Here is a 14,279-nt window from a genome sequence, read left to right as displayed (position 1 = left end):
TGCGAGGGCCGCGTGGAGGCCGACGGCGCCATGCGATGCGCCCATCACGAGAGCAAGCCGCATGCAGCGTTCATGTCGATCGCCTGCATTTCGCGCGCGCATGAGCATGTGCGTGTGCCCGCTGTGCGAGTACCACCAGGGGAGGTGCAACTATGCCAAGCCTTGCCAAGCCGCAACATGCCCCGTGCGCCAGCCGCCGCTCCTGCGTGCGCGCCTACCATACCAGCAGGAGGACAAATGTACATGTGCCGCAGTCATGGTTTGGTCCATCAAACTCATGCCGCATAGACCCGAGCCTGAGGAAGTCGGGTGCCAGCGTGCCGCGGTGCCGGGTGTGGCATGCAATTGAGGCTGTCCTCCATGCAGGGCGTGTGATGGGCTCACTTGATGACATTTTAGTATACTACCTTGACCGTATATGGCTTATTCTAGTTGACAGACAACGACAAGCGCGCCCCAAGTTTCAAATACAGAATTTGGAACATGACGACGAATCAACCGCTTCTCTCTTTTGAAGCTCTTATAACATGATGGTAACACAATAGCAGACCACCGTAGCCGTTCAGGCGAGCAGGCGACGTGGAACGACTTCCTGCGCTGTGTTGCAAATCTGGGGCCCTGAGAGGCGCATTTAAGAATGTCTCTCGCTCCAGGTACATCATTGTAAACAGTTTGGAGCTTCATAAGTGCTGCCGGTCTCCTGTCGCCAAGGTCAACATTTCGGCCCTTGACCTGACTGCGCACGCAGAATGGCAGCACCCATTCGTGAACATCTTCAAGCTGTGCGATGTGGACACAATGCGGGAGTTCGAAACGAAGGGCGACGTCACCGAACACATCGTGCGTGCCGGGTTGGCATGTCCCTGCACGCGGTGGCCTCTCGTCGGAGCCTTGTGCCCGCTGCTCGCCGACACGTGTTCTGCCTACCCTGTACACAGGACAAAATCATCGGCAAGAAGGTGTTCAAAATCAGGGGCATGATTCCGGCGGGTAACTACCTGCGTGTGCCGCGCACCAAGCTGCAGACGCTGGGGCTTACCGGGCGCCTGCTGTACATCCAGGTAGGGGCTGAGCAGATCCACCACAGACCCACACGGCGCCCCGCTCCACACCCGCTGACCCGCAACCTTAGCTATGTGTCGCACGTTCTGTTGCTTGCCGGCCCCGCAGCTCAAGGTGACGCCGATCAAGGTGTTTGCCATCCACATCGAGGTCGTGACGGAGGACCACAACATCCACCGCATCTCCATCTCCAACATGTACAACCCGGAGTCGATGAAGGTGGGTTTGTGGCGGTATAGAACGTGGCGTGGGCATGGTCCAAAAACCTCGACAAGCCCAACCCCTCCTTCTCCCAACCTTTCCTCCCAACCCATCCTCCCACTCCCAGCCCCTGCCCCCAAACTCAAATCTCACCACCCCTCGAAACCCCACACACAAACCCCACACAGCGCAAGTCCAACGGCGTGCAGCTGCCCTTTCCCAAGCCCAGCCACCGCTGGTGTGTGCTGGCTGTGGACCTGCGGGAGGCGCTGCGCGGCTACACCAGCTCGCCCTTCGCCTCTGTGAAGGCGGTGCAGACATGCTCTTGGATGACGGTGCGGACCATGTTCGCGTCCGACTACAAGTTCAGCCTGCAGGTGCGGCAGCAGGCAGGCAGTGAGGGGCGCGCCTGCGGGGTGGTGGGACGGGTGGGGTTGGGGGTGGGTTGAGAAACGGGAGTGAGGAGGATGAGGGCGGATTTCGGTACGGCGGATTTGGTGGGGTGCAGCGGGCGCAGAACGATGGTGCCTCGCACATGGCATAGAAATAGTTTAGAGCCAGACGACGATATCAGGATCTTGGCCGTGGAATGAGCTCCTAGAGATGTCTGGACTGGGAGAGTAGACCCAGCATTCAACATTACCAAACAACGCAGCACACCATTATCATGGCCGTTGCCCCGCCTTGCCCCGCCTTGCCATCGTGCCCCTTCACCACCACCATCATCCACACAGAGCCTGCCGGGTGATATGGCGCTGTCCCACGCGCTGGACTCGAGCCTGTTCGAGATGGTGTGGCTGCCGGCTGAGCCGCAGGACGCCCCCACAATGGACTTCATGCCACCGCCCAAGCGCTATGGCACCCGCGCGCGGCGACCGGGGACCGCGGAAACAGCGGACACGGCGGGGGCCGCCGGGCGGAAGAGCCTCAGCGGTGCCAGTGCCGGCGGAGCCGGGCCCGCCAAGGGCGGTGCCAAGGCGGGCGCGGCGGCGGGTGGCAAGCGGGCCGTGAGCAGCGCGGGGGCGACGCGCGGCACGCCCAGCCAGCGGGGCAGCACCGCGGGGGCCGCCACTCCCGGCAGCGGAGCCGGTGGCGGCGGACATGACGGGGAGGAGGACTTCGAAGACGACCTCAGTGAGGACCTCGACAACGGCGCGCCACTGCCGCCATCGCCGGCAGTGCCGCCGCCGCTGTCCCCCAGCGTCGCCGCGCGTATAGCGGGGCGCGCCACCTCCGCAAACATCGGTGCCGCCACCGCCGCCGGCGCCATTGTCGGCGCCGCAGCCGCGCACCCCCGCCCCGGCGAATCCGACGCCTCCGCGCGGCCCTTCCCGCGGCCCACCACGGCCCTGCTCGCCGGCGCCGCCACCACGGCCTCCCTGCGGCCACCCATCGCCTCCGCCAACGTGGCGAAGCCGGAGCCGGGGCAGCCAGCCGCGCAGCCGCTGCTGCCCGACCCAGCGCTGACGCTGACACGCGTGAACGCCTACAGCGGCGAGTTCGTGCGGTGCCTTGCATGGCTGCCCGGCACCGATGAGGTGGTCTTCGCTGCGGCTAGTGTGGTGGTGATCATGGGCGTGGCGGACCCCGGCGCGGCGGCGCAGCAGCAGGCGGCGGTGACGCCGGGGCGGCAGCGCTACTGCCTGGGTGGGTATGGCTGGCTGGCGGGGAGGAGTCGTGTTTTCACGCCCCGTTTAGGAGTGACCCAAATCAGAAACCGGGGCCGGGGGGGAGCGCTGGGCGTGGATGCACGGTGTGATGAATCGTAGCCGCAGCTGCAACTGTCGGTTGCTGTCTGGTCAGCAAGTAGGCACCCACTTATTCACTCCTGGCCGTGTACCTGGCTGACTGTGAGTGACCTTGATCCCTGTCTTTGGCCCTGTCGCTCACCCCCACGCCCCTTCCCCCTTTCCCCCCTTCCCCCCGCCAGGCCACACCGCGTTCGTGTGCGCCCTGGCTGTGGCCAGTGACGGGCGCCTGCTGGCCAGCTGCCAGGAGGGCAAGGAGGCCATCGTGCGGCTGTGGGACACCGCCAACTGCGCCTGCCTGGCCATCTTGAACGGTGAGGGAACTGGGCAGCAGGAGCCTGGGGCGTGAGGCGTGGCCGTCGTGAGAAGGCTGCTGGCTGGATGGCTGGATGGCTGGATGCCGGGTGTGCGTGCACAAGTGCTGTGCCGCGATGCCTCGTGTCCATTGACACCTGTGGTGAGGTGTACCGCGCTTGCGCGGCCTGCTGTCTCCGCTGCCCTCGGCCCCTTACACACAAGCCTCCCCCTCCCGCCTCTTTCCTCCTCCCACCTCTCTATGCCTGCCTCCCATCCCCCCTTCCCTGCCTCGCTCCCCTCCCTGCCCCTGTCTGTGCCTCCGCACAGCCCACGCCAGCGGCCTGAGCTGTGTGGACCTGAGCCCGGACCTGCGCGCGCTGGCGGCCGTGGGGCTGGACGTCCAGGGCCGTCAGACCATTGCGCTGTGGAACATAGCCGAGCTGAGGGCGGCGGGCGGGCCCAAGGTGCGTGTGCCTGCGGGGCCGTGGGGCTGTGTGGACGTGTGGGCTCAGCTATTCAGGAACTCGTAAGCAGCAGGAGGGAGGCCGAGAGCTGCTCACCTCGGCTGCCACTGCGGCATCGGCTGCGCTTGCATTTACAAAGGGCTACGACTGACTGGCGCCGCCGCGCTCCCTCCAGCCCCCTGACCCCCTCCATACTCGCTCCCCTCCCCGCGCCTCTGCCTGTGCTCCGCTCATTTAGTTGGTTTTGGTTTAGTTTGGGCTGGTATTTACAACCCCCCCAACTCCTGCTCAGGTGGAGCTGGTGACGCGGCATGCCACCGAGTACAACATCAAGGTGCTGAAGTTCAGCGCCTACCAGGTGCGTGTGTGTGGTTGTGTGTGCCTGTGATGGCCCTGGGGGCTGTCTTCACCAGTCGGCAGGAACCGAAGGGCAGGGCCATGGGCGTTGGAGCACTGTCTTCGTCGAGCTTGCAGATGGTAGTGCCCCTGGCCAAACAAGTCAAGTAAACCCCCCTCTCCCCTTTATGCCACCGCCCCTCTCCCCGCCATCGCCCTCTCCCCCCAGGAGGACCACCTGCTGACCGCGGGCCGCGACTCCATCCGCATCTACCGCCTCAAAGCCGGGCAGCTGCGAGGCACCTCCGTACGGCTGGTGCCGCAGGACAAGCGGGTGAGCGATGGGGGGGAGTTGTGTTTGTGTGTGTGCGTGTATCAGCAACACCGCACACGGGGGCTGCGATTCCTGTCTCATCACACACACACACACACACACACACACACACACACACACATGTACACACAAACATACAATCCCTACGCTCTTTAACACACGCCTGACGCGAGCGCGCCTGCAGGTGACCAGCTTTGCTGGCGGCGTGTCTGCGGCGGTGGGCCCAAACATCTTCACCGACATCGGCTTTGAGGCGGGCGTGGGCGTGTACGGCGTGGACGCGTTCAAGGTGCGTGGGTGGAGGGTGGGGTGGAGGAGGGGAGGGGAGGGGACAGGCGGCTGGGCGGCTGCCGGCTGGGCACCTGGGGCTAGCGGCAGGGCCAAAGCAGCAGCCCCCAGCCGACCCGCCTGTACACACGCAAGGAACCAGCCCTCTCTCGCGCCCTTCCCCATGACCCCGCCGCCTGTACACACACGCCCGCAGGTGTACGTGTCCTCCGCCTCGGGTGCGCTGTTCGTGGTGGACTACACCACCCGCCAGCTGGACGCCATTTTCCAAGTGCGTGTGCGGGGGCTGGCACCTTGGGACCTGGTAACTTGCATGCTGGGGCTTGCATCCTTGTGTCCTCGTCCTGTCCTGTCGTGTTTTTACTGCAATTGTTGAAAAACAACGCTCCCTCTCTCCTCCCTCTTTCCCCTCTCTACTCCCTCCCCATCCCCTCTCTCCTCCCTCTCCCCTCCCTCTCCCCTCCCTCTCCCCCCTTCTTAACCCCTCTCAACCCCCTCTCCTCCCTCCCTGCCTCCCTGCCTCCCTCGCCCTCCCCAGCTGCACGCCGCCGCCATCAACTGCCTGGTGGTGTCGGACGGGCTGGTGCTCACGGGCGGTGACGACAGGCTGCTGCGGGCCTGGCCCCTGGACTTCAGGGACTACCTGCTGGAGGTGGGGAGCCGGGGGGTGGGGGGTTGTAAGTACCAGCCCAAACTAAGCCGAAGCAAGCTAAACTAGCGTAGCACAGGCAGAGGCGTTAGTTAGGGGGAGTAGCCATTCATAGCCAATAGGTCCCAGTACGGTAGTCGAGGAATCGTTGGGAAGTAGGACGGGTAGCTGGATGACCGGAGCGGCAGTTGGGTCTATTGCACCCAATGTGGGTCAGGACCCGTGCTGCGCTTCACAACTCGGTCCAACTCCCTAACGCTTAGCCCTCCTGCCCTCCTCCCTCCCCGCTTCCTCGCTCCCTCGCTTCCGTCCCTTGCTCCAGGCCGAGCACGAGGGCGCGGTGACGGGTCTGGCCATGTCGACTGACGCGCTACGGCTGGCGGTGGGCACCGAGAACGGCACGCTGGGCGTGCTGGCCATCCCCACACACGCCTACACCACATTGCTGCGGTCGCACTGCGGCGCAGTCAACGCCGTGGCAGTGGACCCCAACAGGTGGGGTGGTTGGGTGGGTGGGGGCAGGGAGGGAGGGAGGCAGAAAGGGACTGTGGTACTTATCCGGGTTATGGAGCAATTGGGAGGGGCCCGGTGGGCGCCTGGATGGAAGAGCGGAGGGGAGCGCAGTGAAGCAGGGAGCGCAAGGTCATGGCATACCAATGTCGACATAGCATGTGGGCGCCTGCCTGCTTACACCTGCGCTGAGCGAGAGCGCAACGGACCCTAGCCTCCACCCGTCGCCCACATGCCCTGTAACCCCAGCCTCGCCGCCTCCTGGCAACTCATGCCTGGAATCCCCCAACCTTCCCACCCACCCCTCGGCTCGGGCACATAACTCCCCCCCTCACCCCCTGCAGGGACCAGTACTGCACGGTGTCCTCGGACGGCACGCTGCGCATCTGGCACCTGGCCACGCACCAGCAGCTGTACGAGTTTGACGCCCCCGGCGAGGCCGTGAGCGCCATCGCCTATCACCCCCACCCCTCGCACCACGAGCTGGCGGCGGGCTTCGCCAACGGCCGCCTGCGCGTGTTCGACGTGCCCTCAACCACACTGCTGCAGGTGCGTGGCTGAAAGGGACCGCATGCTTTGCATATGCTTACATCATCCTCGCAGTTGCGAGATTAGGAATGCACCGCTGTCGTGCCCATCTGCCGGCTTGAGCCTAGCTGGTCACTGATCACACCACCGCACCGCTCGCCACATGTCATGTTGGTACAACCTCGACTGAGCTTGATTTTACAAAGCAGCCGCCGACACCGCCACCCGCCTGCCACAAACCTTCATTTCCATTCATAACATCTGCCCCTCCCCCTCCGCAACAGGAGCACCACCAGCATCGGGCCGGCATTACAGAGCTGCTGTTCAGCCCGGGGGGAGACCGGCTGTTCAGCGGGGGGGCGGACGGGGCCCTGGTGGTGTACGACACCGCGCGCATGTACGCGCCGGCGCAGTACCTGTCGGCGGGCGTGCGCGACATCAAGGTGCGGGGGAAGGGGACGGGTGGGGCCGGCGGGGCAGCCGGGTTGGATGGAATTGCTGCTGTCATTGGGGACCCCATTCTGATTTCGGACGGCATGCCGGAGTGAGGGCTCTGGGTTCGGCTCCTCCTGGCTGTCTCCTCGTGCTTCACATTGTGAACTTTGAACACATCCACCCCCAACCCAACCCCACTACCAACCCAACGCCGCCACTGCCCACCCCCTTCAGGTGTGCTGCGCGGTGTCCTCCAACGGCGCCTTCTTCGCCAGCCTGGTGCGCGACCCCTACCGCCGCACCACCAGCCTGCTGGTGTTCCACGGCAGGACCCTGGACCCCTTCATGCGCATCGAGACGGACGCGGCAGCCTACGTCAAGTGAGTGCGCTGGGTGTGGCGGTGGGTGGCGGTGGGGGAAGGGGCGGGCTACGGGGGCGGCGACATCGCAGGAGGAACACCTGTTGGGGTCTCGCTCTCGCCCCTGCTCTCCTTGCAGCGCGACAGTTTCCTTACGGGAATGGTGTGGAGTTGATCCCTGCTCTCCCCACCTCCCACCTGCCTTGCGCCCCACCCACGCCTACCCTGCCAGGCTTGCCTTCTCCGCCGACTGCAACGAGCTGTGGGCGCTGACTTCGGGCCGCCGGCTGGACCGCTACGAGCTCAAGGACGGACAGCTGGTGCAGCAGGTGGGGGAGGGTGGCGGGAGGTAGTGGCGGTGAGGTCGATTTTGAAAGGAGCGAGTTGACGCATGCAGGTGGGGGAGGGCGGTTGGGAGAGTGGGAGGCGGCGGGTGGGGTAAGTCCGACCTCCTACAGACCGACTCCTAGAGACTGAGAGCAGGGGGTGGCAGATTGTTGGGTTTGGCTTCACGCCCACACAACCCCTCCACATACACACATCCTCCTGACACCCTCCCTCCTCCCCCTCCCCCTGAACATGCATGGAATCCCCCCTCCTGCCCCCAGATCCACGAGGTGTCCCCCCTGGAGCTGACAGCTCTGTGCCTGGACCCCGCCGGCCGCTACGCCGCCACCGCCGGCGCCGACGGCCTGCTGCGGCTGTGGGGCTGCGTGCCGCTGCCGGCACTGCGCGGCCTCAAGGGCCTGCCGCCCAACTCGGCCTTCCTGGGGCACCCTAGCGCCATCCTGGGTGAGCCGGGAGTCTCGGGGTCCAGGCCAGTGGGTCATGTGGATCATGCGGTCACATGAGGCGGGGGCGTATCCTGGCCCTGCAAGGGCCTCGCTACTTCGCTGTCGCTTAGGCTCGCTTCCTACCTCTGCTTTCCGGGTCATGTGGGTCATGGGGTCACGAGAGGGCTTGCCGTGGGCGCGGCAGGGCCATTTCATGGCTGCTTACGGTGCCTGCGTTATATCACAAGCCTGTGACCACCATGCCACGGCGCCAGAGAGTCCCGGCTTCACTCACCGCCCTTCCTCATGCCCCTGTCCTCGACATGCCTAACCTCCCAATCTCCTGTCCCCATACCTGCCTTCCCCATGTGCCTCACCATCTCACCCCACCCCTCACTCCACATTCCACGCCCCTCTGTCCCGCAGGCGCCGCCTTCCACCGCAGTGGCTACCTGGTCACTGTGGGCGACGCCGACTGCGTGTGCGTGTGGCGCGTCAACGCCGACCACATGCAGCAAGAGCGGGGACACCTCGCCGCAGCAGCACACGCACTGCGCGGCGCCGCCGCAGGCGGCGGCGCCGCAGGCGCCTCGCCGCTGCTCCTTCAGGGCGCGGCGCACCACACGCAGGCGACAGGGGCGCTGGACCCGACTGACCCGCGCAGCCGCGCCCACCCCAGCACAGCCCTGGGCCCGGTGGCCTCGGCACGTGACCACCAGCTCACCACCCGCGCCGCCGCACTGGGCACACCCCTGCCTGCCGGCGTCCTGGGACTGGTGCCCGCGCCCTCCGCCTTCACGGGGACCTACACGCAGGGAATGGCGGCGCCGTCGCTGGGCTCGACTGTAGCATCACCCACGCGCGTCACCGCTGCTACAGCCAACAGCATGGCCGCGCTCTCACTCGTCGCCAACTCGCCCGCAGTCGCCGCCACGGCGCCGGGGCTTCCATCCCACGCGCTTGTGGTGCCAAAGCCCTCGCCGCCGCCGCCCTCGGCCGCGCCCGCCTCCCCCGGCCGCTCTCCAAATCGGGCGCTGGCGGGAGCCGGCCCGGCACGCAGCCGGCTGCCCGTGCCGCTGCCGCCCTCGCCCCAGCCGCTGCCGCCGCCCCCGCCGCCGCGCTGTAGCTGGCTGCTGGGCTACAGCCCAACTGGCAGTAGCAACGTGGCTTGGAACGCCACCACGGGTCTGTTCTGCTACGTGGTGGAAGACATGGTGGTGATGGAGAAGCTGGCCACGCGGCAGCAGCGCTACCTGCGAGGCCACAACCGGCCGCTGTCGTGTTTGGCGGCCTCGCCGGATGGGGCCCTGGTGGCGGCGGGCCCGGCGGCGGCGGAGCCTGCGTTCACGGAGCCGGCGGCGGGGGCGCGGGCGGCGCAGCTGCAGCAGCAGGGCGTGGCGGTGGGGCCGGGCGGGGCCAGCCCCACGGCGCCCTTTGCGGATGTGGTGGTGTGGGAGGCGGCCAGCGGGCGGGAGCTGTGGCGGCTGAGGTACCACCCGCTGGGAGTGCAGGTACGCAAGTATACACGTGCGGCGTGCGGATGAGATGGTGTCACGGTGTACGGGCTTGTACGTCGGCACCTGTTTGCATCCACTTCGTCTGTCCCCAGACTTCACCTGTCCCCAGCGTCCCGTCACTACAACCGCGCCTAACCACGCCGCACCTCCACAGGCGCTGGCGTTCTCGCCCGACGGGCGCTGGCTGGTGTCTCTGGGCCGCGACCCCGAGCGCGGCGTGGTGGTGTGGGACGTGGCGGCGGGGCTGCTGGTGGCGGCGGGCCGCACCGAGCAGTCGCCGCGGGCCGCCGCCTGGCTGTGGGGCGGACACAACCCCGCATTCGCCACCGCGGGAGCGGACGGACTGCTGCTGTGGACGCTGCAGGACAAGTGAGAGATATGACGGGGGATTTGAGGCGGGGGGGGGAACAAGCCAGAAGCACGGGAAAAAGGGGGACAGGGCACAAGCCGGAAGCAGGAGAAGAATTTTGCTTGGCTGGGGCTTCAAGCGTCTTTGCTGCTGTGTGCCCGTCAGTGCTGCCCTACCCCGCCTATCCCCGCCCTTATTCACGTCGCCCATCTCGCCCACCCCTACCTGCTCACCCAGCTTTCTGGAGCAGCGCACGGTGCCGCTGAGCCCCACCGCCTCCCCGCGCGACCCGCGGCCCGTCACCGCGCTGGCAGTGGACCCGCACGGCGCCCTGCTGGCGGCCGAGGCGCCCGCAGCCCCCGGCAGCCAGGTGCCGGTGTGGCAGGTGCAGGTGGAGCTGCAGCCGCCACAGGAGCCGGGCGGCGAGGCGGCTGTAGCGCCGGGGGGTGGCGGCGGCATGTCGGCGGCGGTGGTGCAGGTGGCGGCGCTGCCGAGCGGTTGTGTGGTGACGGCCATGGCGGCGGGACTGGACTTCGCGCTACTGGCCACAGACGGCGGCAGCGTGGTGCGGTACAGGTGAGTGTGTGTCTGTGTGTGGGGGGGGATAGGCGATAGGCGGACAGGCAATAGCGCATGAGCAGTAGGCTGCGCGGCGTTGCCGCGTGCGGGCACCAACCCTTCCCCTCACCCCCCAACCTTCCACCCGGTCCCCTCGAACCGCCTCGCTCCCCGGCTGGCTGGGAGGGCTTCCTCATGATGATCGGACTTGTTCGCTGGCCTCAGGGTTATCACCACCACCAACCCCTGTACCCCGCTGCAGGCGCTCCACTCTGAGCGGCACGTGGCTGGAGTCCAGTGCAGTGCGGCTGGATGGGCGGGTGGCGGCGCTGTCCGCGGAGCCCAACATGTGCGACGCGGTGGCGGCCACAGACACAGCCACCATCTGGTTTGTCGGCATGCAGGTGCGAGGCCGTGCTTTTGAGTGCGTTTTGGATGGCACCTGGGCGTGTGTAGACCGGTTGGATGGAGAGCGTCGGGCTCTGTCGAGGGCCTTGGGTTGTGTGTGTGTGTGTGTGTGTGTGTGTGTGTGTGTGTGTGTGTGTGTGTGTGTGTGTGTGTGTGTGTGCGTGTGTTTGTGTATGTGCAGCATGCGATGCGCACACCAAGTACAGAGGGCAGAGGACTGCCCTTTCCGTCTTAAACTGACGGTCCCTGCTTCGTCGTGTCTTCCGCACAGCCGCTCACGCTGCCTCTGCTGCTGCTGCCTGCTGCACACATACACACACACACACACACACACACATGGGCTTCGTTTTGTTGTTTTATTCACACGCACACAGGACGCCAGCTGTGTGCCCATCGTGTGCGGCCAGGCGGCCCCGGTGACGGGCCTGGTGCCGGCGCCGCACAGCGGCCGCGTCATGGCCTCCACAGCGGCAGACGGGCTGCTGCGCGTGTGGCGCCTGGGGCCGGAGGACGTGAGTGCAGCATGAGCAGGGCAGGGGCGAGCGGAAGCGACAGGGACAGCGGGACAGTGCCGCCGTGTGTCGTGCCGACGATGGGGCTGTTGAACCGGGCTCCGCCCGCCCCTTCCACCACCACATCCTGCATCTTGCGCCCTTGACCCCGCACCTTCCTGCCGCCCCTCCCGACTTCACTGGGCTCGGGCATGTAAACCTTTCCCCCGTCATAATGGCTGGCCCCCCTTCCCACCCCCCAGGCCGAGCCCGCGCTGGAGCTGCACTCCACCTCGCCCGCCACTGCCGCCGCCTTCCTGCTGCGCCAGCCCACCGACGCCCCCGCGCACACCCTGCGCCACCCGCCCTCCGCCGCCCCCTCCTCCGCCGCCTCCTCCTCGCCCCTCGACCCGCTCGACCCACTGCCTGCCGCCGACGCCGCCCCCGCGCGGCCCGTGCTGCTGCCTGCCCCGCACCTGCTGGGCGGCTACGGCGACGGCTCGCTGCGGCTGTTCGCGCTGGAGCCAGCGGTGCAGCTCAGCTGGGCGCTGGCACGGCACCCCGCGCCGGTGGTGGGCGTGGCGCCACACCCGCGCCGAGGGCTCGTGCTCAGCGCGAGCAGGTGTGCGTGTGTGCGTGTGTGTATGTGTGTGTGTGTGTGTGTGTGTGTGTGTGTGTGTGTGTGTGTGTGTGTGTGTGTGTGTGTGTGTGTGTGTGTGTGTGCGGGCTGGATGGGAGGGCATTTGGGACATTTCGGCGCATGGCACGTGGCACGCGTATTCCTCTCATCGTTTGCTCGACATCTATCCCCCTTTTTTCCTCGCTCCGCACACTCCCTCCCCCCCCCACACACACACACACGCTCCTTTCGCCCACGCAGCGACGGCAGCCTGGCTGTGACGGACCTGTCCTCCACCCGCCTGGTGTCCTACATCACGGCCTTCACAGCCGCCGGGCCCACGCCGCACAGCCCCGGCGGCACCGGCAGGCGCTCGCCGCGCGGCGCCGCCTCGCCGCCGCCCGCGCCGCCGCGACCCGGCACTGGGCCGCTGCAGGTGCGTGTGCGAGGCATGCGGGGCATGCGTCCATTGTGGAAGCCCTCTCGTCTCATGTCTCATGGCCACTTGTGACGGGCTGACAGGGCTTCCTGCTTGGCTCCGTGCCGCATTGCAACGAAACCATACGCGCAACTCCACTCCGCCTGCCTACGCGCCCGTACCCGTACTTGTACCTCCGCAGTCATACACACACACACACACACCGTCGCATATTTTCTCTTGCTCTTGAACACACACACACACACACACACACACGTAATGTTTTCCTTGTGCTCTTTAAACACACACAGGCCATGGCTGTGAGCTCCGGCCCCGGCGCCCCGCTGGCGGCTCTGGCCTGGCGCGACCGGCTGGTGGTGTTCGCGGCGCCGTGGGACGACCCCGCCTGCAGCCCACTGGCCGAGTACGACGTGACGCCGGTGAGAGATGCGGAGTGATGCGGGGGTGGGGGCGCCGTTAGGGCCGTATGCGTGGGGTGTGTGTGAAGACTGCAGCAGGGTAGCTGCGTGTTGCTCTCCCGTTTCTTTATGATCCTCGATGCCATTCTAGCGACGGCTTCGAACCCACACACGCCCTCGTCGCGCGTGCCCTACCCACCCCGCTCCGACACACAGTCCGACGGTCGCACCGACGCCGCCGACAGCCACGGCCTGCTGTCGCCCGACGTGCCCGCCTGCCTGGCCTTCGTGAACAGCAGTAGCGGCAGTAGCAGCAGCGGCACCTCCGCCGCCAGCCCCGGCCTCAGCGCCCACCTGGGCGGCAGTAGCAGCGGCGCCCCCTCCTCCAAGCTGCTGGCCTACGCCAGCCCGCTACTGCCGGGCACCGTGCTGCTGTACGACGTGCGACTGGCGGCTGTAGCACGTCGCGTGCGGCTGCCGCAGATGGTGCGCTCGCTGGCTGTAGCACCCGACGGCGGGGCCATGGTGGTGGGCTGCATGGGCCGCAGCGTGTTCCTGGTGCACCTGGCCAGCGGGAATACGGAGGAGCTGGGGGGACACGCGGGGGCCGTGGCGGCTGCGTCGTACACGGGTGATGGCGGGCACGCGGTGACGGCCAGCGGTAGCGTGCTGATGGTGTGGGACGCAGCGCAGCTGCTCAAGGGCGTGACGCCGCCGCCGCCGCGCATGCTGCGAGAGTTTTAGCGGCCAGGGCCGTGAGGAACTTGCGCGAAGAAGATGGAGTAGGACCAGGTTTAAAGGCTGGATTGAAGGTCCAGGTGGCGATTGGGAAAGGGGCCGAGCGAGTGCGTCGCTGGCGAAGGTCTTATGCACTGTACCTGTTGGCGAGCTTGGCTGCATTAAAGCCAGTCACCCCTATTAAGCCAGTACGGTAGATGCGCTGTCCCGTGTAGCATCACTACGCGGTTACGGTAGTGTTGGGCGGAGTTGGGTTTGTGCCACTGCATGACCGGCATGATGACCGGACAAATGATGCCATGTGCATACCGTACGATATGTGAGTACGGGACCTGCTGTCTGCATCGCTGCCCTGCAGCCGGCCTCCCTGAGCTCGCACGCTGCTGGCTGAGAGGCTGTTTGTACCCCACCCAATCAGCGTCAAGGGCTTCAGGGCTTCAGGCCCCCAGCATCCTGCCCAAGGCACCAGACACGGCCTGGTCCTGCCTGGTTCAGCCGTGCCTGGCCAGGGGGGGGGTAGGAAACAAAGTGCCAGACCCCATGCCCCGAAATCCCCCGGGACCCCCCTTGAGGGGACGACCGACCCCCTGACGGACAAAACCTTGTTGTTCAGGGGTTAAAAACCCTCCATTTTATACCAAAGTGGTGTCAATCGACTCCTCTTGACGAGCACTATCACTCCGTGCCATCAGCTGTCCTGTTCTGAGACTTCGTTCACCGGCGGGATCCTATCCATGGAAATCCCCTCGACCCAGACCACCCCGCGCTCAACTCTCTG

The 14,279-nt window shown here is 66.4% G+C and overlaps 1 protein-coding gene across 1 annotated transcript; it reads left to right on the top strand.

The window, feature by feature from the left end:
• Nucleotides 1–428: 428 nt before the first annotated feature.
• Nucleotides 429–13,954, top strand: CHLRE_14g613400v5 (uncharacterized protein). The gene is made up of 28 exons (XM_001698987.2): nucleotides 429–653; nucleotides 749–840; nucleotides 939–1,061; nucleotides 1,171–1,281; nucleotides 1,452–1,640; nucleotides 1,998–2,910; nucleotides 3,194–3,325; nucleotides 3,636–3,772; nucleotides 4,065–4,130; nucleotides 4,338–4,442; nucleotides 4,627–4,731; nucleotides 4,927–5,001; nucleotides 5,269–5,382; nucleotides 5,702–5,874; nucleotides 6,234–6,438; nucleotides 6,702–6,860; nucleotides 7,087–7,232; nucleotides 7,444–7,540; nucleotides 7,820–8,003; nucleotides 8,411–9,495; nucleotides 9,656–9,870; nucleotides 10,088–10,426; nucleotides 10,671–10,812; nucleotides 11,191–11,328; nucleotides 11,571–11,929; nucleotides 12,188–12,362; nucleotides 12,656–12,784; nucleotides 12,980–13,954. Exons 1-28 carry the CDS (start codon nucleotides 638–640, stop codon nucleotides 13,505–13,507), a joined length of 6,252 nt encoding a protein of 2,083 aa, XP_001699039.1. The 5' UTR covers nucleotides 429–637; the 3' UTR covers nucleotides 13,508–13,954.
• The last annotated feature ends 325 nt before the right edge of the window (nucleotides 13,955–14,279 follow it).

Source organism: Chlamydomonas reinhardtii, chromosome 14, assembly GCF_000002595.2.
Source record: "Chlamydomonas reinhardtii strain CC-503 cw92 mt+ chromosome 14, whole genome shotgun sequence".
Classification (NCBI taxonomy): Eukaryota; Viridiplantae; Chlorophyta; class Chlorophyceae; order Chlamydomonadales; family Chlamydomonadaceae; genus Chlamydomonas; species Chlamydomonas reinhardtii.
This window is presented reverse-complemented; position numbering and strand designations above follow the sequence as displayed.

Bases quoted from the DNA above. Each gene is read 5' to 3' on its own strand.
- CHLRE_14g613400v5 (XM_001698987.2), top strand. The intron at 3,326-3,635 runs GTGAGGGAACTG...GCCTCCGCACAG, and splicing joins CTGCCTGGCCATCTTGAACG to CCCACGCCAGCGGCCTGAGC. The intron at 5,875-6,233 runs GTGGGGTGGTTG...CACCCCCTGCAG, and splicing joins GTGGCAGTGGACCCCAACAG to GGACCAGTACTGCACGGTGT.